The sequence below is a fragment of the Ranitomeya variabilis genome, chromosome 8 (genome assembly GCF_051348905.1).
Source record: "Ranitomeya variabilis isolate aRanVar5 chromosome 8, aRanVar5.hap1, whole genome shotgun sequence".
Classification (NCBI taxonomy): Eukaryota; Metazoa; Chordata; class Amphibia; order Anura; family Dendrobatidae; genus Ranitomeya; species Ranitomeya variabilis.
Window position 1 is genome coordinate 40,813,489 of NC_135239.1, and position 22,732 is coordinate 40,836,220.

Sequence of the window (22,732 nt, forward strand, 5' to 3'; positions counted from 1 at the left end):
CCATGGAAGAAAGTTGTCAGTCAGAAACTCTATATACTTTGCAGAGGTCATTTTCACACCTTCAGGAACCTTAAAAGGCCCTACCAGCTGTTTCCCCATGATTCCGGCCCAAAACATGACTCCTCCACCTCTTTGCTGACGTCGCAGCCTTGTTGGGACATGGTGGCCATCCACCAACCATCCACTACTCCATCCATCTGGACCATCCAGGGTTACTCAACACTCATCAGTAAACAAGACTGTTTGGAAATTAGTCTTCATGTATGTCTGGGCCCACTGCAACCGTTTCTGCTTGTGAACACTGTTTAGGAATGGCCGAATAGTAGGTTTATGCACCACAGCAAGCCTTTGAAGGATCCTACACTTTGAGGTTCGAGGGACTCCAGAGGAACCAGCAGCTTCAAATAACTGTTTGCTGCTTTGTAATGGTATTTTGGCAGCTGCTCTCTTAATCCAATGAATTTGTCTGACAGAAACCTTCCTCATTCTGCCTTTATCTGCATGAACTCTGTCTGTGCTCTGTTTCAGTCTCAAATCTCTTCACAGTATGATGATCACTCTTAAGTTTTCAGGAAATATCTAATGTTTTCACCCCTTGACCAAGGAATTGTACTATTTAACGCTTTTCAGCAGCAGAGAGATCCTTTTTAGTTCCCATATTGCTTGAAACCTGAGGCCTGCTTAATAATGCGGAACATCATTTTTAAGTACGGTAGTTTTAATTTAATTAGAATCACCTGGAAAACTAATTATCACATGTGTTTAAGATGGATTTCAGTGATCCATTGAGCCCTGAGACACAATACCATCCATGAGTTTATTTGAAAAACGAAACAATTAAATCTTTATGACACTTAAATCCAATTTGGAACACAGTGTAAAAGCATCAAGAGTAACATCAGTGAACCAGGATAAAGCCAAATAATTCCTGGCAGCTCCCAGCAATAAGCTGGGAGTTTAAGTAGGGTGTGGTACTGGGCATTAATCTCAGTATCCATGGAGCAAGCTAAGCTATTGGACAGCGCACACACCAATTCTGCCTGAATAAGAGGCACAACAGATCTCAACCACCACAATTATAACAGACAAACCTGTGCCACCCAGCGATATTGGCAATATCTCTTTCTATCACTAGTGCCACCCAAATAAGGAATAAGATGGTGCCTGACAACAAAGTCAGATGTTACTGAACAGGCCCGGATAGCGGTGTAAGGCTACGTTCACACGATCCGTTTTTTGCTGCGGATCCGTAGCGGAATTGCAGCTACGGATCCGCAGCCGTTTTCCATGCAGGGTACAGTACAATGTTACCCTATGGAAAACAAAACCCGCTGTGCCGACGATCCTTTTTTTCGCTGGAAAATCCGCGCGGATTTGCCAACGGAAAAAAGAAGTACCATGTCAATTCTTTCAGCGGATTCCGCTGCGGGTTTCCAACAGCACCAATAGGAAACTGCAGTTGGAAACCCGCAGTGGAATCCGCAGAAGAAAAAGGACACAAATCCGCCTAGAGAAGCACCGCCGTTTTCCACTGCGGATTTCCCCGAAAAAGGACCGGAAAAATCCGCAGTGAAAAACGGATCGTGTGAACGTAGCCTAAGATAGTATTATAAATGGTGTGTGATGGGTACTTTTAGGGCTACAGAGGTTCAAGTTACTCCTTTGATGATTTCTCTTTAACCCAAATTAATAACCTATTATTACAGGTACACAAAGGTTATTCTTGTGGAATAATCGTTAGTTTTCATCTGCATATCAATGCAATTTTCTGCAACAATAAACAGTGTAACTTATCAAAATAACCAACTACTAATTCTGGTGGTCAAATCTGAAGAAAAAACTTAGTTAGGGCCCAAGAGAGACGAAGAAAAAGAAAACCATGTAATATGATTGCAGTTAAATGATATTTGACAGGATTCACCATTTTCTACACTGTATGTAACATTAATTGAGTTCAAAGTCAACTACAATTATTGCTAATTTGACTTTACTAAACTGTGAAATGAGACTTTCCACATTGCATTAGGGCTTTGGTGCCATCTGCTGTCACATCTACTGTATGGGTTTTATTTCAATGAATTCCTGCAAAGTTTATGAAAGTACAGAGCTCGGCTAACTTCATAAGTCCCACAGACTTTGAATGGAGTGTACGTTTGCGTGATCAATTGATGTTCCATTCAAACAGGGGACATGGTATTAGAAGATGGAAGTGTTGCCCACATTTCCTCTGAAAGACACGTAGTATTGTTGCAATGTATTTTATGTGCAACATGCTTAGTTATGTGTGTTATTAGTGATAGGTTGTGGTCTGCCCAGCAGCATGGAGTTAATAGGGATGGTTAGGGTTAATAGTTGGGACTAATCCAGAGTTGGAGGGGCTAGGGTAAGGGACGGAGACAGTTTCCTGTCAGGAAGTAACATGGGGCCCAGTCTGCAGAAGATGTCGCATGACGTGGGTGTCCCTGGGTGGTGTGGAGACCGAGGGAACAGATAGCGAGATCCAGGAAAGAGGAAAGAGAAAGCGACAGAAGGTGTGAGTGATTCTCCAGAGATGGGATCTTTGGGCAGGAAACCTAGCAACTTGATACCGAGCTTGCAAGTCCAGAAGGTAATGAAACAGATCAGAGCATGGAACGTGAGATGAAGAGAGTGCCCCGAGCAGTGGATCCAAGGCATCAACAAGCAGAGAAGTTGAGTAATGGCCATCGTGGCACAGTAGCTCCCCTAAGGGGAAAAAGGACGTGGAACCGAGGGTTGAAGTGCAGGACTCTCACGTACTGACTGTAGTATCATTATTGGGGAAAGGTAAGTTTATGAAGTTTTGTACTGGTTTATGATGAAGACAGAGGACTAAGCCAAGCAGAACTGAGTCATTTTGGGAAGGACGGAGAGAATGTGTACAAGGATTTTCCATGTAATAAGTGAAACGTTCATCAAGTTATGCCCCCACTATCTGCTGTATATAATTCCCACCAAGTTATTGTTCAGCAAAAATACAGTTTATTCTTAAGTGATGGTCCCCCTTGTTGAACTTTTCAAGACCTGGTCCTGGCCAGCTAAAGTCACCAGTATTATGCGCCCTGCAAGAGCGTAACGCCTCCATAGCTAAAGTCCACTCACCCTGCCAGGACCCCATTTTCAAGCAGCATGCCAGGGCATAGAACACAAATACCATGCCCACGGCTACCACCCTGCACTACAATGGAACCCATGTTTTTGTATTTATTGGGGAGTCTAACATGTGGTCATCCGCTATCAAGGACTGACTTCTCACTTTCCTATATAAAGGAAAAGTGTTAATTGTGAGAAAATCTCTTTAGAGAAGTATTAGGATGGGAGGTTTGTGTGGTCTGCCAAGCACTGGTGTAAACCAAACATCTACCTATGGTCAATGTATGGTGGTCTGTGGTGGCATCAAATATTTACTCAGTAGCAGGGATTAAACATCAGCCCTGGCATTTGAAAGCACACAGAAGCATGTTGCCCCCACTTCCCCAGATTGGGGTCTCAATTGCTAATATTACCATGCAAGAAGGAAATCAAGACTTACAACAAGACCAAACATTTTTTGTTCCTTTTTTACTTCTGTAAAAGTCGGGAGGTCATGGTCCAAGCATGGGGTTGAAATTGACAGTGTCATATACTGTATGCCCAGGAGGCTGTCACACTCAGGTCAGGAGACAGAACATGACACGTGGATTGATGAATACGGCATTACCTATACAAGTCTATGGGTTAGTGAAAAACACGGCCAGCACATGGATGATATCAGTGTGTAGCCCTTGTGCTGTCCATAATGTATGAGGGAAGCTTTATCATTTATTTATTATCCATACATGAAAATCACTGATGACTGATGGTAAAACCTGACACGGACCAAACACTCTGTGAAATTTGAAACTTGGATCCCAAACACTAATGAACAACGGTCTATGTTTTTATGTCTGAACGAGACTGAATGGTTTATTTTAGTTTCCTATTTATGAGCACCGGACGATGTTAGATTTGTTGGTCAGTGTTCATTTACATAAGTCAACGAGAAATTATGGGAACAGAACGATTATTAATACGATGAGAGAAAGACATTACACCTGTAAGGACATTATGTGAAGCCTTAGGCAGTAAGGAACTACAACACTGCAGCGCAAAGGAAGGCTACTGATTTCCACCTGGACAAAGGGGACTCTGGACTTGCCTCCAAACCTGCCGGACTCTGCCTGCCCTGTGGTCAGTACCCTGGACTGTGGATGCTGAAGCCTTCAGTAAAGGTAAAGAGACTGCAACCTTGTGTCCTTGTTCTTCTCTGCGCCTTACATCATCCACCATCTACACACTGGGAAGCCCTGGGGACACACTTCACCTGTGGGAAGGTACACCATCTAGCTGCCATAACATCACCGCAGCAGACCCCTTAAAGCAGCGTCAGTCACCCTGACTGAATACCACAGGTGCCGTCATGAACACAAACTTAATCTCTTTAAAGACCTTTCCCTTTTATGCGGACATCACAGGGCCACGGACCGGGTCAGCCACCGTGACATCCCCCTGTGAACCACAGGACCCGGTACCGAGTACCTCACGGCCCCATGGGGGCGATCCATATACACGGGGTACTGTGCTGCTAACAATGATCATTTCTATGCCGGCACAAACGATCCAATCACCCCCTGAATTAGCTTTTTGGTCGTTCATCGGGTTATCACAGGCATAAGCCAGTAACCAGGGTGGAGTCCTGCAGCATATCCTTGTTGGTCACCAATTATCGGCTCATTTAAATGCGCCATTACGTACTTCTTGCTTGTAACATTGTTCAGACAGGCTGTAAACTGGAAATAAAGATCTTTCCAATTAACCTGATATTCAACAAAAGGCAACAATCACAAACAGCATTTATCAGGGACCTAGAGGTTGCGAAAACATAAAAAGATGATGTCAAACATCCAGGAGATCTTCTCAGGTCCTCACGTCTTTGGGGATGCATGCCTCGGTGCATGAATGATGGCAAGACACACGTCTAGGCTGGAATGTGGCGTCATAATGTCATCTGCACCCCTCACCTCAGATGCTGACATGACTAGCACCAGAATTTCACTTTTAAAGAAGTTGTCCACTACTGGATACCCACTTCTTAAAAGTCCCACAATGCACGTATAGTGACCTCCCACACTACAGTTCCTCCAAGCCTGATCCGCTTGTAAGGGTGTGGACTGTATTGTCACGTTCCTGCCCTTGAAGACGCCAATCGCATTATGTGAATAGTGTTCTGCATCTTTTACATAGACGGCATCTTGTGAAATGTAAACTATGTCCTGCGGCTTTCAGTATTTATTGCAATATAGACTGTGATATGGAAATATGCATAGTGTAAAGATAATGTATGATGTGAGTAGTGCCAGGTTTAAGTAGGGTGCTCGATCAGGAGATCACAGGGTGAGCCAATCAGGAACTTGGGGTGGAGACATCAGGAACAACACAGGTACTTGTATCTGAAGGAGCTATCCATCGACCTGAATAGCTGAGAGGGAAGAGCTGCCGCCTGGTGCAGAGACACAGTAGTGGTGAGGACGCTGGGCTACAAGGCCTAAGCATGTGTCATCAGAGGCAGTTGCCTGGCTACCATGCTAACCTGATGTGCACAGTAGCAGGGTTAGCCAGTCGGAGGTAAGTAAAATGTGACTAAACGTGTATGTGCAATAGCATGTCTGCATGTGTAAAAGAAAATGAACTAGCAATATTTGTATGTAACTATGGGATAGACCCCCAAAACTTTTTTCTCTGAAATCCCAATCTGACGCTGTTTGCGCAGCACTTCTGCAAATGAGATGTGGTGCTTTACATGAAATTTATTACAATTTGCAAGGCTGCATTCTCCTATGATAACAGCAGGTGGTGCTGTGGACTAATCAATTGCCCACGCCGCACTCTGCATGGCCTGAGCTACTTGTATAAAAGCCTAGAATCTCATAAATAATGAAAAAACACATGCACTCCGATATACATGATATCTATTTGTTGGTAAAGGGACAATAGAAGTTGCATTTAACTGTAAATATTTTTTAATGTTTAAATTGTAGAACTATAATCATGGAGTTAAATGAACATTTTAGTGGTCGGCCTAGCATTTGGGAGTTGCATGTAAGTGAATGGAACATGATGAAATTGGCATTTACACAGTCTATACCTCATTCGAATAGTTTCTAAAGTGTTTATTTATATCATATACCCTTCCCAATTTTTCTAGTACACAGCAAGGTAGTGGTAAGATTAAAATATAACTTTTAATAATCCTTTATAAAATAAAATGACCCTTACTCTCAATGAAATTACAAAAACAACAGACAAGTAAAACATAAAAAAATATGGGATAATATGACTTAGGTTATGTGTAGAAGAGACAAAGAGGACTGGCCACCTTATTGTTATCTTCACTGTGGAAACCTATACCCGGGGTATAATCTGGCCCAGGCCACTTTAACCCCGGATATATTCTGGGCGGGGGATTAATCTGGCCTGTTACACTGGTACTCAAAGTTCCTGACATCCTTGATGTAAGAATATAGATCTAGTTGGGAAGGAGGAGAGGTTTGCTTCCAATGGTAGGCAATCAAACAGCGTGCTGCTGTTAACATATGTAAAAGCAATCTAATTGATCTCTTGGGTATGGATTCAGGTAAAATATTTAATAGAAAGAGCTGAGGATATTGGGGGACATCCAATCTAAAAACTGGCTTACTGAGGAGTTGGAATTTCACCCAAAACAGTTTAATCAGAGGGCCGTCCCAAAAAATATTGAAAATAGAACCTCTAGATGCACCGCTAGCAAAGGCAAAATGGTATTAATAAAAACATTATTATTATTATTATTATTATTTATTGTTATAGCGCCATTTATTCCATGGCGCTTTACATGTGAGGAGGGGTATACATAATAAAAACAAGTACAATAATCTTGAACAATACAAGTCATAACTGGTACAGTAGGAGAGAGGACCCTGCCCACAAGGGCTCACAATCTACAAGGGATGGGTGAGAATACAGTAGGTGAGGACAGAGCTGGTCGTGCAGCAGTTTGGTCGATCTGTGGTTACTGCAGGTTGTAGGCTTGTCGGAAGAGGTAGGTCTTCAGGTTCTTTTTGAAGATTTCGATGGTAGGCGAGAGTCTGATGTGTTGTGGTAGAGGGTTCCAGAGTAGGGGTGATGGGCGAGAGAAATCTTGTATGCGATTGTGGGAAGAGGGGATAAGAGGGGAGTAGAGAAGGAGATCTTGTGAGGATCGGAGGTTGCGTGCAGGTAAGTACCGGGAGACGAGGTCACAGATGTATGGAGGAGACAGGTTGTGGATGGCTTTGTATGTCATGGTTAGGGTTTTGTACTGGAGTCTCTGGGTAATGGGGAGCCAGTGAAGGGATTGACAGAGGGGAGAGGCAGGGGAATAGCGGGGAGACAGGTGGATTAGTCGGGCAACAGAGTTTAGAATAGATTGGAGGGGTGCGAGAGTGTTCGAGGGGAGGCCACAGAGCAGGAGGTTGCAGTAGTCAAGGCGAGAGATGATGAGGGCATGGACTAGGGTTTTTGCAGATTTTTGGTTGAGGAATGAACGGATTCGTGAAATATTTTTGAGTTGAAGTCGGCAGGAAGTGGAAAGGGCTTGGATATGTGGTTTGAAGGAGAGATCAGCGTCAAGGATTACCCCGAGGCAGCGAGCTTGTGGGACTGGGGAGAGTGGGCAGCCATTTACTGTAATGGTTAGGTTCGTTGGGGGGGTCGCGTGAGATGGGTTCTGTTTTGTCCATGTTAAGTTTCAGAAATCTAGCGGAGAAGAAAGATGAAATAGCGGACAGACCTTGAGGGATTCTGGTTAGTAGGGAGGTGATATCTGGTCCAGAGATGTAGATCTGTGTGTCATCGGCATAGAGGTGATACTGGAAGCCATGAGATTCTATGAGCTGTCCCAGGCCAAAGGTGTAAATGGAGAAGAGCAGGGGCCCAAGGACTGAACCTTGTGGGACTCCGACAGATAGGGGGCGAGGTGAGGAGGTGGTGTGTGAGTGGGAGACGCTGAATGTCCGGTCTGTTAGGTATGATGAGATCCAGGATAGGGCCAAGTCTGTGATGCCAAGGGATGAGAGGGTCTGTAATAATAGGAAATGGTCCACTGTGTCAAAGGCAGCTGACAAAAACATTGTCTCATCCCGCAAAAAAAAAGCTATCAAACAGTTGTATCAGCCAAAAAATAAGTGATCTCGAAAAATGGAAACAAAACCCCAAAAATTATTTTTTGCAAACTTCTGATTTTTTCACCACTAAAATTATTTTAAAAACTTGACATTTTGTATTGCAGCAATCCTATCGATGAGGAGAATAATATTGCAAGGTCATTTTTTTTTTTTTTAAAGTACACCGCAAAAACGAATCCCAAAAAACAATGTCAGAATTGAGGTTTTTTTCACAATTTCAACACACTTGGAATTTTTTTTCCATTTTCCAGTACACTGTGAAAAAATGAATGGTGTCATTCGAAAGTACAACTCGACCCATAAAAAACAAGCCCTCATATGTCTATGTGGCCATAAAAATTAAAGAGTTATGGCTGTAAGAAGGGGAGGAAACAAAGGAAATTGTCCGCGATGTGAAGGGGTTAATGTATGACCGTCATTTCAGGAGAGCTTGCAGCTTAATGTCTGTATCGGCTTTTAGCTCCTTCCCTCCATAGACTTTTATGAGCACCAACTGTCATCTCCTATCTCCATAATGTGAATTTGAGAGTCAAAGATCATTCCAGGAGCGGAAAGGAAATCATTACAAAGTTTATTTTTTTCACTTTTACTATTGGTTGAAAAAAATAAAAATAAAAAAATGTCTAACGAACAATCCCAGCACAGCTTCCATGTTTTGGGTTCTATAGTAAAGACTATTATGCTGCCAGGTTGTGACACTCATGCCCTTTGTATGACTATTTTGGTCAATTTCCCACCACTTTGCTAAAAATGTCATCCCTCTATAGAGGGGAGTTCTGTATCAATCACCAATGGGGATGACATCAACCAGTTGTGCCTGTTTACAATGGGCCCCATAGCAGCCCACGGGCCGCGTCTCTGGTAGATGTAAAAGGGCATCACATTGGCCCTATTTTAGTGGTTAGCGGTCATTAATCAGACATAGAACTAACTGCAGCATTGCATAGTCATCATTTTTTATTAATTTGGACCATTTCCTTTTTACGATAAGTCAACTTGTCAAATGGCTGTTTTGAAAAAAAAGACTAAAATATGCAGATTGTTTACATTTAAAAACTAACACTTTATTCCTATTGGCTGCTGAAAGTCCCTCCCATTTAGAATGCTTGAGTAGAACGCTCATAATCATCACCGCAGAAACCATCTGGCGATGCAGTGACAGCGGTTGGAGAGACAGCATCTCTTTTTGCGATTTCCCAAATTTTGGAAAATGTTTCGCACTATATTTGAATTGTCTTTGAATGTCTTGAAATTTTCAGAAGGGCAGTACGTCATCACGTCAGGTGAGATCTTTAACCGTTTATGTACATTACTAGATGGTGGCCCGATTCTAACGCATCGGGTATTCTAGAATATGTATGTATGTATATAGCAGCCACATAGTATATAGCACAGGCCATGTAGTATATACGAGCCATGTAGTATATAGCAGACAAATAGTACGTGGCCTGTGCTATATACTATGTGGCTGCTATATACATACATACATACATACATATTGTAGAATACCCGATGCGTTAACACAGGCCACGCAATATACTGTATAACAGTGGCCACGCAGTATATAACAGCCCAAACAGTATATAACACAGCCCACGTACTATATAACACAGCCCACGTAGTATATAGCAGCCACACAGTATATAACACAGGCGACGTAGTATATAACACTGGCCACGTAATATATAGCACAGCCCACGCAGTACAAAACACAGCCCACATAGTATCTAACACTGGCCATGTAGTATATAGTAGCCACGCAGTATATAACACAGCCCACGTAGTATATAGCAGTGTGGGCACCATATCCCTGTTTAAAAAAATAATGAAAAGAAAAAATAGTTATATACTCACTCACCGGGATCCAGCGAAGCTCTCGCGATGCGCGCGCGGCCTCCGCCATCTTCCGTTCCCAGGATGCATTGCGAAATTACCCACATGACTTGCGAGACCGCTAAGTCTTCTGGGTAATTTCGCAATGCATCTCTGGGAACGGAAGATGGCGGCAGCCGCGTGTGGCTCGGCGGACTACGGAGGGTGAGAATAGCAGGTTGTTTTTTTTTATTATTATTTTTAACATTACATCTTTTTACTATTGATGCTGCATAGGCAGCATCAATAGTAAAAAGTTGGGGACACACAGGGTTAATAGCAGCGATAACGGAGTGCGTTACCCGTGGCATAACGCGGTCCGTTACCGCTGGCATTAACCCCATGTTAGCGGTGACTTGAGGGGAGTATGTGGGCGCCGGGCACTGACTGCAGGGGAGTAGGGAGGGACTAATCGGACTGTGCCCATCGCTGATTGGTCACGGCAGCCATGACAGGCAGCTGGCGAGACCAATCAGCGACGCGGGATTTCCGTTACGGAAGTTGCGGACAGAAAGACGGAAGTACCCCTTAGACAATTTTATATATATATATATATATATATATATATATATATATATATATATATATATATATATATATATATATACTATATGGTGGCCCGATTCTAGCGTATCGGGTATTCTAGAATTTGTAGGTAGTATAAAGCACAGGCTACGTACTATATTGCACAGTGACGTAGTATATAACACAACCGACGTAGTATTTAACATAGCTACGTAGTATATAACAGAGCTACGTAGTATGTAACACAGCGTACGTAGTATACAGCAGAGTTACATAGTATATAACACAGCCACGTAGTTTATTGCACAGGTATGTAGTATATTGGTCAGCCACATAGTATATAGCAGAGCCAAGTAGTATATAACATAGCCACGTAGTATATAGCAGAGCCACGTAGTATATAACATAGCCACATAGTATATTGTAGAGGCACGTAGTATATTGCATAGCTATGCAGTATATTGCACAGTCGAATAGTATATAACAGAACCGACACAGGCACATAATATATTGCACAGCTACGTAGTATATAACACAGAGCACGTAGTATATTGCACAGCCACGTAGTATATTGGACAGTCACGTTGTATATTGCACAGTCACGTTGTATATTGCACAGCTACATAGTATATAGCACAGAGTTGTAGTATATAACAGAGCCCACGCAGTATGTAACACAGCCCACGTAGTATATAGCAATGTGGGCACTATATGTGTGGTTAAAAAAGACTTAAAATAAAAAATAAACATATACTCACCTTCTGAAGGCCCCTTGAAGTCCTGGCGCCAGTGTGCAGTGCATGCGGCAGCTTCCAGTCCCAGGGTTGGTATGAGCGCAGGACCTGTGATGAAGTCGCGGTCACATGACCGTGACGTCATGGCAGGTCCTTCTCGCATAGCATCCTTGGCACCGGAACCTGCCGCTTGCACTGCCGAGGACAGCGCGCGACGTCGGAAGGTGAGAATAACCTTTTTTTTAATTATTATTATTTGTAACATTAGATCTTTTTACTATTGATGCTGCATACGCAGCATCAATAGTAAAAAGTTGGTCACACAGGGTTAATAGTTGCGTTAATGGAGTGCGTTACACCGTGGTCCATTAACGCTGGCATTAACCCTGTGTGAGTGCTCAGCGCTGACTGCAGGGCACTAAAGCAGCGGCCATTTCGCTGCCAGACTATGGCCATCGCTGATTGGTCGTGGCAATGGTCGTGGGCGTTTTGCCACGACCAATCAGTGACTTGGATTTCCATGACAGACAGAGGCCGCGACCAATGAATATCCGTGACAGACAGACAGACAGACAGAAGGACAGACGGAAGTGAACCTTAGACAATTATATAGTAGATATTTAGAAATATTTGGAGAAAAGCCGCCCATAAGTATTATATCTCTGCCAAAACGTAAATTTTGTGGTCAGGTGCCTTTCATGATCGGAGGCTGTTAGTGGATGTTGGGATCTTCCTTTAAAATGTCCCATCCAAAATTTGCAACATCATCTCCTAAAAAGTGTACAAAAACTACCCATTTTAATACATAGAGGTGAAAAGGGCTTCTAAAATCACTGATGCTGACATTGTATGATCATCTCCATGGTTATGTAGGTTTCTTCCAGGGTCTTCAAATTCCACAACCCAGAAACATCTTGGCCCAATATGAGAATTAGTGTCCTCTAAAATTAAAGAAGAAAACCGTTCTAGATTTTCTAGTCTCGGATGGGGAGTTTGGTGGGCTGATAATGAAGTCTAAGATCCCCTGTACCCCTCTCTCTAACCTTCCAAATAAGTACAGCGTTTCTTCCTCAGAGCAGAGGATCCTCCTTCTTGCTTGGGTTAGTCTTAAACCGTCTTTAACGGCCGCCATGTTTCAGTTAGCCTTTGGCTCATGCACTCGGATGGTCACTCACTCAAGGTTTCCATGGGGTGATCAGAGACTAGATGCACATTCAATTACCTACCAAATAACGGGAATATATGGGGGAATTTTTTTTTTTTGTGTGCCTTAAAAAATCCAAAATGTTGGTGTTCATCATATTTGTGTAAAAATATTAGAAACTTTACTTGTCTTTCGATACTTTGGGAAGTTTCTTCAAAGTGTTCAGTGTTAACAGGGAGAGGGAGGATGGCCATAATTGGACCCAAATACGTTTAGATACATGATACTTGGTTACTTAAAAACACTGCTTACATGGGAGGTAGATTGGATTGGAAAGGGTTGTATTTTTTTCTATAAACAGCGCCATTTTAGTTAATAGGCTGTGTCTGGTATTGCAGCTCAGTCCCATTCCAGCTGTTTCTAGAAAAAATTTAGGAACTACTCAGGTTTTCCTTGCCCCCCATACAATCACCCCTGCCATACAGTTCTGCTCCAGTACTTTCTAAAGTTCAGGAAATTCATCCCTCTTCACTATGGACTGAACGCACATAGCGCCACCCCTCTCCATAGGCACCACAAGAAGAGGGTTAGGTAAAGGCCCATGGGGCATTCTGTGGCCAAGTTGTCTCTCACCATGGGATGTAGCCAACAAATACCTGGTGTAAGCAGAGGACACCGTTTATTCCTGGTGTACGTTCCTCCATAAATGATAACTGTACTATTCATTTCCTACAGGTTTGACTATAAACCCACTAGACTCATTACCACCATTAAGACGTAGAAGACCACGAATTAGCGAGCAGCAAAGAAGGATTTTTATGCGAAGAGTTCAGAGGGACGGATACCGCGAGATAGCGATGGGAGGATAAGTGGTGTGTCAGTGCCCTATATACACAAGCCCACCTACCACGCACCCGATGCATATTAAAGAAAGCTCCGGACCCTCTTACTAAAGAAATAAATCAATCATGTAGATGATTATGTGATATTGTCACGTGTGTCACATCTGTGCAATTCTTTGCATGCATGGCTTATGCTCGTGCACGTTGATCCATGCCAGCATTGTCTGAACTAGGTCGCTCTTAAAGGGGTTGTGCCATATACATCACCGTATAATCCAGTGTTTCTCAACTCCAGTCCTCAAGACCCACCAACAGGTCATGTTTTCAGGATTTCATTAGTATGGCCCAGGTGATGGAATTAATGCTTGAGCAGGTAATGAAATTATCACCTGTGCAATACTAAGGAAATCCTGAAAACATGACCTGTTGGTGGGTCTTGAGGACTGGAGTTGAGAAACACTGGTATAATCAATGGGGACAACTACAATGTATTTACTTTGATGGCAGTGCTTCTTTAACACAGCAGTGTCACTTGTGTTCCCTTAAAGCAGTTGTCTAAAATTACAAAACATGGCTGTGTTCTTCCAGAAAATTAGTCACACTTGTCCATGAGATGTGTGTGGTATTGTAGCTAGGAGTACCAGAGGAGTACCAGTCTTTATAGCAGTCTTTATTGTGTTTTTTTCTTTCTCTGTATTGTTGCATTCTGTGCAAGCCAGGGTGTGGCCTCCCTGTTTCTGAGCTAGAGATTATATATAAGGCTTCCACAGTCTAGTGTTTCACTGGTTGGGCCCAGTCCTTTTGTCTGCCCTTATTCACACTGAGGTCAACATTGGCACATGGTAAGGTTTTAATATTAGACAGTGTAGGACTGTCCCGATCAGAGTTACCTTGTCGTGGTGGGATGGCTTTTGTGCTATTTTTTGATCAAAAAACAGTATTACTAAAAACTCTGCGTTATTTAAATGCACTTTAGCTTTTTTACGTAGTTATATCAGGGTTTTTGCTTACTTTTTTTTCTTGTAGGTTTTAATGTTTTGTGGCCAATGTGAACATGCGTTTAACCTCTGCATGTGTACCAACTCAAGTTAAGCTCAATTTTTGTGTTTTTTTTTTTCAAGATGTGGTGCTATTTGTAGAAGAGACCAGCAATGTTTGACTTACCCTGTAGAACCCCTTCCAATGGATAGGCTATTTTCACAATAAATAATGCCCCATTCAATAAAATATGTACTTCTTCTCTGATATATTTGTTGATTAGCTTTTTATTAGTATTGATTGAAAAATTGCATTTTTTTCTGCCTCAATGGGAGAGAAATTCAGGAAATTATGTTAATAGTTTTTTTCACAAATGGGCAACCCGCTTCGGAACACAATAAGGTGTATAGTCGCCACGCTACATCCGATTACACATCCTCCACCAATACCTGGCCACAAACTAACGACCATTTTCATATCTGTTTTTACGCATTTTCATGAGTTTACCTAGAAAAATAATCTTGATTTTACAAAACATTACTTGCATCTACATTAAATATAAATACTTGTTTATTTAACTTACAGTAAAATGCAACAAAGTGCTTTAATTCCATGCTAAAGAGTCTATCATTTTAACAAAGTGTGCAAAAATCAACAGAACAAGCAAAAAAGGAAACTGTAATACACCCTAATAAATATTCTTCTTTCTCTACTTATGAGCCATTTATTCTGCCAGTTAGCTGAGGGATCAGATTAGAGTTGCTTATTAACGTCGATAGAGAAGAAAGGTGGAAGGAGAAGGAGAGAGTATTGGCATCAGAGAAATGCAGACAGTGTTGTTTTATTTTAAATGATTTATCTCCTAGTGCTGGATTCACAGCGACAATGCTTAGTACTCCAGTATAATGTCCTCGATCATTCTCCTGCTTCTTAAGATGTACTATATAGAAAAAGACAAAATGTCTGAGGGGGTGTGTATGATTCAATGACTCAAAATAAAACCACCAACATGTGAATTCCTATGTCACGTGCCTCCCTTTCTGGGGTTACATTAGCCATAAAATTCTTTTAGAAGCACTGTTTCACACCCCAAACTATTTATACAGTATGTGCATGTATCTTGTCATGACAGACAGATGCCACAGGCTCAAAAATAGTACCTTGGATAGACATGAAATAAACCACTCCGCTTGACAGATACCAGAGGAACCCCAAACTTCTCCTTTAACCCCTTATTGACGGAGCCAAATTTTTGAAATCTGACCAGTGTCACTTTATGTGGTAATAACTCTGGAACGCTGCAACATATCCCAGTGATTTTGAGATTGTTTTTTTCGTGACACATTATACTTTATGATAATGGTAAATTTAGGCCAATATGTTTTGTCTTTATTTATAAAAAATATCAGAAATTTGAGGAAAATGTTAAACAATTAGCAATTTTCAAACTTTGAATAATTATCCCTTTAATCTACATAGTCATACCACAGAAAAACATTAATAAATAACATTTCCCACATGCCTTCTTTACATCAGCACCATTTGTAAAATGTTCTTTTATTTTCGTTTAAAAATGTAGCAGCAATTTTTCATTTTTTCCTAGGAAATTTACAAAATTTATTTTTTCAGGGACCTATCCATGTTTGAAGTGCCTCTAGTGGTCCTATATATTGGGAAACCCCCAAAAGTTATACCATTATAAAAACGGCACCCCCCGACATACTAAAAACTGCTGTCAGGTAGTTTATTAACCCTTCAGGTGATTTTCAGGAATTAATGCAAAGTGGCATGACAGAAATGAAAATGTGTATTTTTACCACCTAAACGCCGCTAACTTCTGAACAGGTTGCAACAGCCGTCAGACTCTAAGACCGCTATTTGGTCATGAATTGCCATGGCAAACATCAGGACCATACAATCATGATGTGAGGGCTTCATTTGGGATAAATAGGAAGCCCCCCACACTCTGTCAAGCATTTATATGGTGTAGTCACTATTGACAGCAGCATCTAAGGGGTTAAACAGATTTGAACGGTGCAAACACTGTGGGTGATGCAGCAAGTTGTCAGCTGTAGTGTACAGCCGACAGATGCTGGATTGTCACCTGTATGGGGAGGCTATTCTCTTATATCTGAGGTCAGTTAAAAGATGTATTGGCGGTCATTAAAGGGAACCTATCAGCCCGTTTTTTAAAGATTAGATAAAAATAGTGTGAAATAGGGGCAGAGCTGGGCTTTACATTACTGCCTTTTTGGTGCCTTTACACCCCCGTTAGGCTGCCGAAATACCTTTGTGAAGTGGCCGTTTTGTCCTGTCACTCAAGTTGGTCAGGTCGGATGGGCGTGGTCACAGCGCTGTTTCTCCCCCAGATCAGGCTCATCATTACGTTGGTGGCGTAGTGGTGTGCGCATGTCCAAGGTCCCGAATCCTGCACAGGGGTGTGAAAATAGCAGCGATGTCCGTTATTCCATTGGTGGTCGGTGGGCGCGGCCATCTTGCTTTGGCCGCGCGTGCGCAGAAGCGGCGCTCTGCTGGCCGCGGCTTCAGGAAAATGGCCGCAGGCATCCGCGCGTGCGCAGATGGCTATCGCGGCGGCCATTTTCGTGAAGCCGAGATGCGAACTCTGCTTCACGAAAATGGCAGCCGCGATAGCCATCTGCGCACGCGCGGATGCCCGCGGCCATTTTCCTGAAGCCGCGGCCAGCAGAGCGCCGCTTCTGCGCACGCGCGGCCAAAGCAAGATGGCCGCGCCCACCGACCACCAATGGAATAACGGACATCGCTGCTATTTTCACACCCCTGTGCAGGATTCGGGACCTTGGACATGCGCACACCACTACGCCACCAACGTAATGATGAGCCTGATCTGGGGGAGAAACAGCGCTGTGACCACGCCCATCCGACCTGACCAACTTGAGTGACAGGACAAAACGGCCACTTCACAAAGGTATTTCGGCAGCCTAACGGGGGTGTAAAAGCACCAAAAAGGCAGTAATGTAAAGCCCAGCTCTGCCCCTATTTCACACTATTTTTATCTAATCTTTAAAAAACGGGGTGATAGGTTCCCTTTAAGGGGGTAACCCATTTACAGTAATCTTGGTTTACATTAAGGTTCACTGGATTGTTTCCACGGAAGGACTACCTTCCGGAGGAGCAAAACAGAGGCAAGAAGGGTCACCATGCAGGATCAATGATAAAAGGTCACATCAGGGAAAATAAATAAATTGTAAGACAAGTGGATGGTCAAAATTAAAGCCGAGTTCAGAAAATGGGAGAAATCAGGAAGTCCACACCAGTGCAAAAACTAGAGCTGCCATCCAGGTAAGCAGAACTTATTGACTGGCAGTGGAAGTCAAACACCCAAGGGTTTATATAGCTGTCAGGCCAGCCCAGGACACTCAGAAAGGAGTAATCAAAACCAATTAATCCTATAGCTCCCTGTTCTAGGGGTACAAAAAGTCTCAGGAATAAAACAGGACTGACGAAGTCATGGATCACCCGTAACAAAAGTGTGACGCTGTCTAACAGTTAAAGCAGAAAAAGAGGTTACAGGAAGCGGCACAGATGTTTTAGAGAGAAGTCCAGCAATACCTTTCCATGGCCATTCTCTTCCTCTTTTACTGAGAAATCAGTATTTAACTTGATGTGCAAATGAGTTTGAGGGACTATGATAGACCTGAAGCCTCTGTCACACCAGATCTATTTCCCGCCCAATGCCGCCTCCTCCTGCTTGACTGACAGCCTCTGTGTGATTTCAGGCAAGAAACAGTCAAATAGGAGGAGGTGACGCTAGGGGAGGAATAGAGTTTGAGTGATAAAGGATTCAGATCTACCATAGCCCTTCAACCTAATTTGCATATCAATTAAAATTCTGATTTCCCAGTAACAGAGGAATGGACTGCCCTGGTAAAGGTATTGTTGGACTTGTCTTGGAAAAAGCTACATGCACATACTGTATACATAGTTTGTGGTGTGAAAGCCTGCTGCTAGATCCCCTTTAAAGAAAATTTTAAAAATGTCAGATTACTATAGCAAAGAAACATATGCATCATGTTAAAAGCAGCAACATTGTTTGCTCTTTGCAATGGTCCTCTCCACTCAAAGTATTATCAACACGTACAAGATTAAATATAAAGTTAAATGTCCTTGTTGGGAGAATGCCATAAATCACCTTATAGCATGCAGACATAAAGTTAGAACTGCTCCTAGGTCTTGACTGTGGGAACACATTATATATTTCATCATGACAACATTTTAGTTCCTCACTTCTTGATAGTTTTTTGTGCACTAATAAGAATCGCTTCTTCTTGATGAACTCACCATGAGGTTGGTTGGTATCCCAGAGGTATTCTGGCGAAAGTATCTTAGTAGGTTTATTATAGACCAGATACCTGTTCAGATGAGATTCCTCCTGCCACACAGCTTCAATACCTTTTTTCTTGTCCTCCATAATACCTGTGGTATAGCGACCCCTGTGGCAGCTAGGGGGCGCTGTGTGTGTGCTCCTTGAGATATGCATTGAGGCATATATATGGTGTGCAAGGACCTGTGGTGATGTCACGCTCACCTGACTAGCCATGTGACAGGTACCTGGGTGTGGTTACACCTATGTAAAGGAGGTGTGTGGAGCACATGGAGGAATGTGAGTGTTCGTAAGTGTCCGTCGGGGTGGACTTGCGGAGCGCCCCCACACCGCCGCAGGGCCGAGGGGTACCCGGAGCCGGGCCTCTGGGATCTCAGTCCTGGGGTTGTCACGGTGGCTAGACCCGGTCCGTGGCCCTGTCTGTCAGTGGGGGACGTCCGTTGTAAATAGGTGCTGTTAACGGTGGTGTAGCGGTGCAGTTGTGGGGTGCAGGTCGCGGTAAATAACGAGGACACCAGGTTGCAGTCTCTTTACCTCTTTACTGGAGATCTCTCGGTCCTCAGTCCGGAATCCGGCCCACCAGGCTGCGCAAGTCCGGCCGGTCCAATGGCACCTCCAGAGTTCTCCTCACAGGTGGAAATCAGTGCCTTCCTTCTTAGCGCTTTGTGTTGTAGTCCTTCCCTGCTGTGCTTACGGAAAGTACCCCGCAACTGTTGTGTCTGTTTCTTAAGTTCCCTCACAACTCGATTAACTGATCTTCTGCTAATCTTCCGTCCCTTCCTGATGTTACAGTAAGAACGGCACCCGTTTGTCAGGTAGGCCTGGAGTTCTTCCGGGACCCTAGAGACGCCCCTCTCCCGCAATTGCCCCCCAAGACTTCATAGGTGATATGTGGTAGACAGCCCGCCTGAGACTGACTGTCCTGCCGCTGTTTGGAGTATGGCTTAAAGCTGTATATTATTCCACTCCCTCGGCGTTCCGGCCACCGGTAATGCGCCTCAGCAAGGTGCTGCCTCTTTCAACAAAACCCCTGCTGGTATTCTCCTTCTGCTCGATTTCGTTTCTCACTCAGCACAATCTATCTCGCTTCTAATCCTTTCTTAGGGCACCGCCGCTATTCTGAGCAGGCACGGTCCCGTTACGTTCTTTCAATGCCAAGCCTCTGCCAGGATCACACCCCTGGCAGAGACCCTACTGTCTCTTCCTCCACAACACCCTCTCTCACTAGGTGTTGCTTCGTTCGATCCAGTCAGCTTTCTCTACTAACTTCCTGCCTGACCCCCAGTTTACCCACTATGGTGGGGAGTGGCCTAATGAATAGCACCCTTAGCTCCCCCCGGAGGCCCAGCTGTGAAACATATTGGTGTCTGTGATACCTGATTGGAGGAACTCCTTCAGTGCCATCGAACGCACCATGGCTCCCCTTAGTGGCGGAGCCACAGTACTGCAACGACCAGGACTCTGGGGCGCTACACTCCCCCCTGGTTAAACACAGTACTCCGGGACTGGGAAGAAAACAACAATACAGGTTAGCAAAAAGACATACAAATTTGTTGAGTGCAAAACAATAAGCATACTTGAACAGGCTTCCCTTTATGGGAGGTGAGGACACTTTTAACGTTACAAAACATAATCAAATATCATAGCAACAGGCTACAATTAACTCTCATTACCCAACCGGGTATTCTACTAAGTGCAAATGCTGGAACAATAAATTAACATTGCCTTTAAGAAACATACACTCTTAGTTTATCAAAGGCCTTCCTATAATCACATTACAGGGCAAGGTAACTTCACATTCTCCTACTTTGAACCTGCAGGACCGCCTGTCCCTATGGCACCAGACCTACTGCCTCTCCTTTCTTTTACAGGACCGCCCTGTTCAGCCAGGGCCTACTGCCTTTCTCTACTATACATAGTATAGACATAACATTCCTTTTAATTTGAGAGCATGGAGCCCACTCTGCTTGGCTCCTATAAGGACTCACTCACTAACCCCTACGGGTCTACTTTCTGTCCTTAGTAACGAACTAACTTTCTATGGGGACGCAGGGTTTACCTTCTATCCTCACCTTCGTTATTACTTCTTTACTTTCAGTTAAACGGAACTCTACATCTACCCCTACGGGCTTTCTGCATCTTTCTCTTCAAAGAACATTATCTAGGTTTCACATTTTAAACAAATTAAACACACATAACTTTTCCATGAAAAACAGTTACATTTTCTTCAAAGCATTATCTCGACATTACTGTTCTAAAACAGTATCACTTTCAAGTTCAATTCTAACCTCCCCTTTAAGAGGAGATCAAGTCTTTCTGAGGTAGCTCTTCTTCTCAGCCTACCAGTCCATGCAAAGGCTCCGGAATGGTATCTTCGCAAAATGTCTTTAAACAAAACCAGTAGGAAGCACCTTTAAGAAGGTGCAAACTATTTACAAGAAAGTTCAAATCATGCACAGTCCATGATTTCGCAGTTTGTGAAACTTTGTGCAAAACTTCAAGAAAACAACAATAGTGACCCCGGGTCAACAAAGGGGTCACCTTTTTTTTTTTTTTAAAGTTTACCCTGGACGGGTTTAGCAGCAACTTAAAGAACAAACAGTAACTATTTACATTTTCATAAAAGAGCATTCAATTCAGAATCCCCCACGAGGCGCCACCTGGCGGGGGAACCCCTGCAATACAGGCAGGTCAGGTTCCAGATTCACTCCCGCGGCCAGGTACACCCCATGGGTGCGGGTCTGTTGCACAACCAGATCGTGTGCGGTGATGAGGGTCTGCGTTCCCACGTCTTTCTGCGCTGGTACATCAGGAACATTGGTCACTTGGAAAGGCACTTCCTTGACCACTACGGTGGTTGCGGGGGTCATGCGGCAGATCGCAGGTTTTGTGATCAGACAGGTGGGGCCGACCGGGGTGGTTACGGATCGATCACACGGTGGCACCTTGGCTACAGGGGCTGGTTTCTCTTTCTTGTAGACGTTCAGAGCAAACCATCCCTTTTCCCCAAAATGCCGGGTGTAAGTAACGCTATCCCCCGGGTAGAGGTCCCGATCGGGGTGGCCCTCTCTAAGGTGTGACTCAACATCCCATCGGTTGACAAAGATCTCCGCATATAGCCCCGGTTCCTTAATAAAGCCCCAGCCTCCTTGGAGCTTAAAGGTGGTGACGATGCCCTGCCTGCGCGGGGCCTGGTGAGTGGTGGGGTCCTTGCGGGCCCGATCCTTGACCGCCAAATCCTTTTGATGGTGGGCCTCCCGCCCAGCCTGATGTACTTTCTCCTCCTCTCGCCACCGATGTTCTAGCTGGATTTGGTATTCCTCCCAGCTTAGGGCCTGTACCATCTCCCCCTTCTGGGTCTCCACCCCGGGGAACCCCATAAGATTGGATCCGGGGTTCACCCAGCGGCACACCGTGCGCTCCGCGTGGACCTCACACAGCAAGGGAGTAGGGGTGATTGGGGCTCGCATACGGTGTTCCATGCCCGTGGCTTCCTCCCATGGTAGCAGGCGTTGGAGTCTGTGGGTCCCCGGGAGAGGTGGTGCCGCTACAGGACCCACTAACACACCCTCGGCTGGCGGGGCAGGATCGGCGGACTCACCAACTGGTACGAGTTCACTTTCCGTAGCAGGTCCCGCTGGTTCTTCCGGTGAGAACTCCGATGTCCGGGAACCCTCTACCGGCTCCACCGGGTGCGGAGCCTGGACTCTCACATTCAGTTGGAGGAGCTGGTTATATAAGTCCTCCATCTCAGCTCTCAGGAATCTGGTGTTATCCACGGAGGACGGGCTACTGGGCTCATCCGGGTAGTCGGGGGAGACTTCCACTTCAACCCCACTGTCGGGTTCGGAGCTGCTGGCCATAGCGTCCTCCACGCGGGTCACTTCCTGGTCTTTTTCCCGCTCTCTCCTTCGGGAGCGGTTTCGTTTTCTCTGCCTCCGCCCCCCATTAAGAATTAGGAGGCGGATCTCTGCTGCTGACGGACACGTCCTCACCGTGCAGAAATATTTAGACTGGGCGGCCATTGTTGTTCGCGC

At 44.2% G+C, this 22,732-nt stretch overlaps 1 protein-coding gene across 3 annotated transcripts in view; it reads right to left on the bottom strand.

The window, feature by feature from the left end:
- The window catches only part of LOC143787613 (histo-blood group ABO system transferase 2-like), an 83,505-nt gene extending 70,972 nt beyond the window's left edge, over positions 1-12,533 (bottom strand). Inside the window, exon 1 of one of the 3 annotated variants that reach the window (XM_077276511.1) lies at positions 12,412-12,533. In XM_077276511.1, the coding sequence (XP_077132626.1) occupies positions 12,412-12,500 (89 nt within the window). In that variant the 5' untranslated portion in view covers positions 12,501-12,533. The remainder of the gene's footprint in view (positions 1-12,411) is intronic. The other 2 variants (XM_077276510.1, XM_077276512.1) reach the window with 2 other exon arrangements.
- Between the last annotated feature and the right edge of the window lie 10,199 nt (positions 12,534-22,732).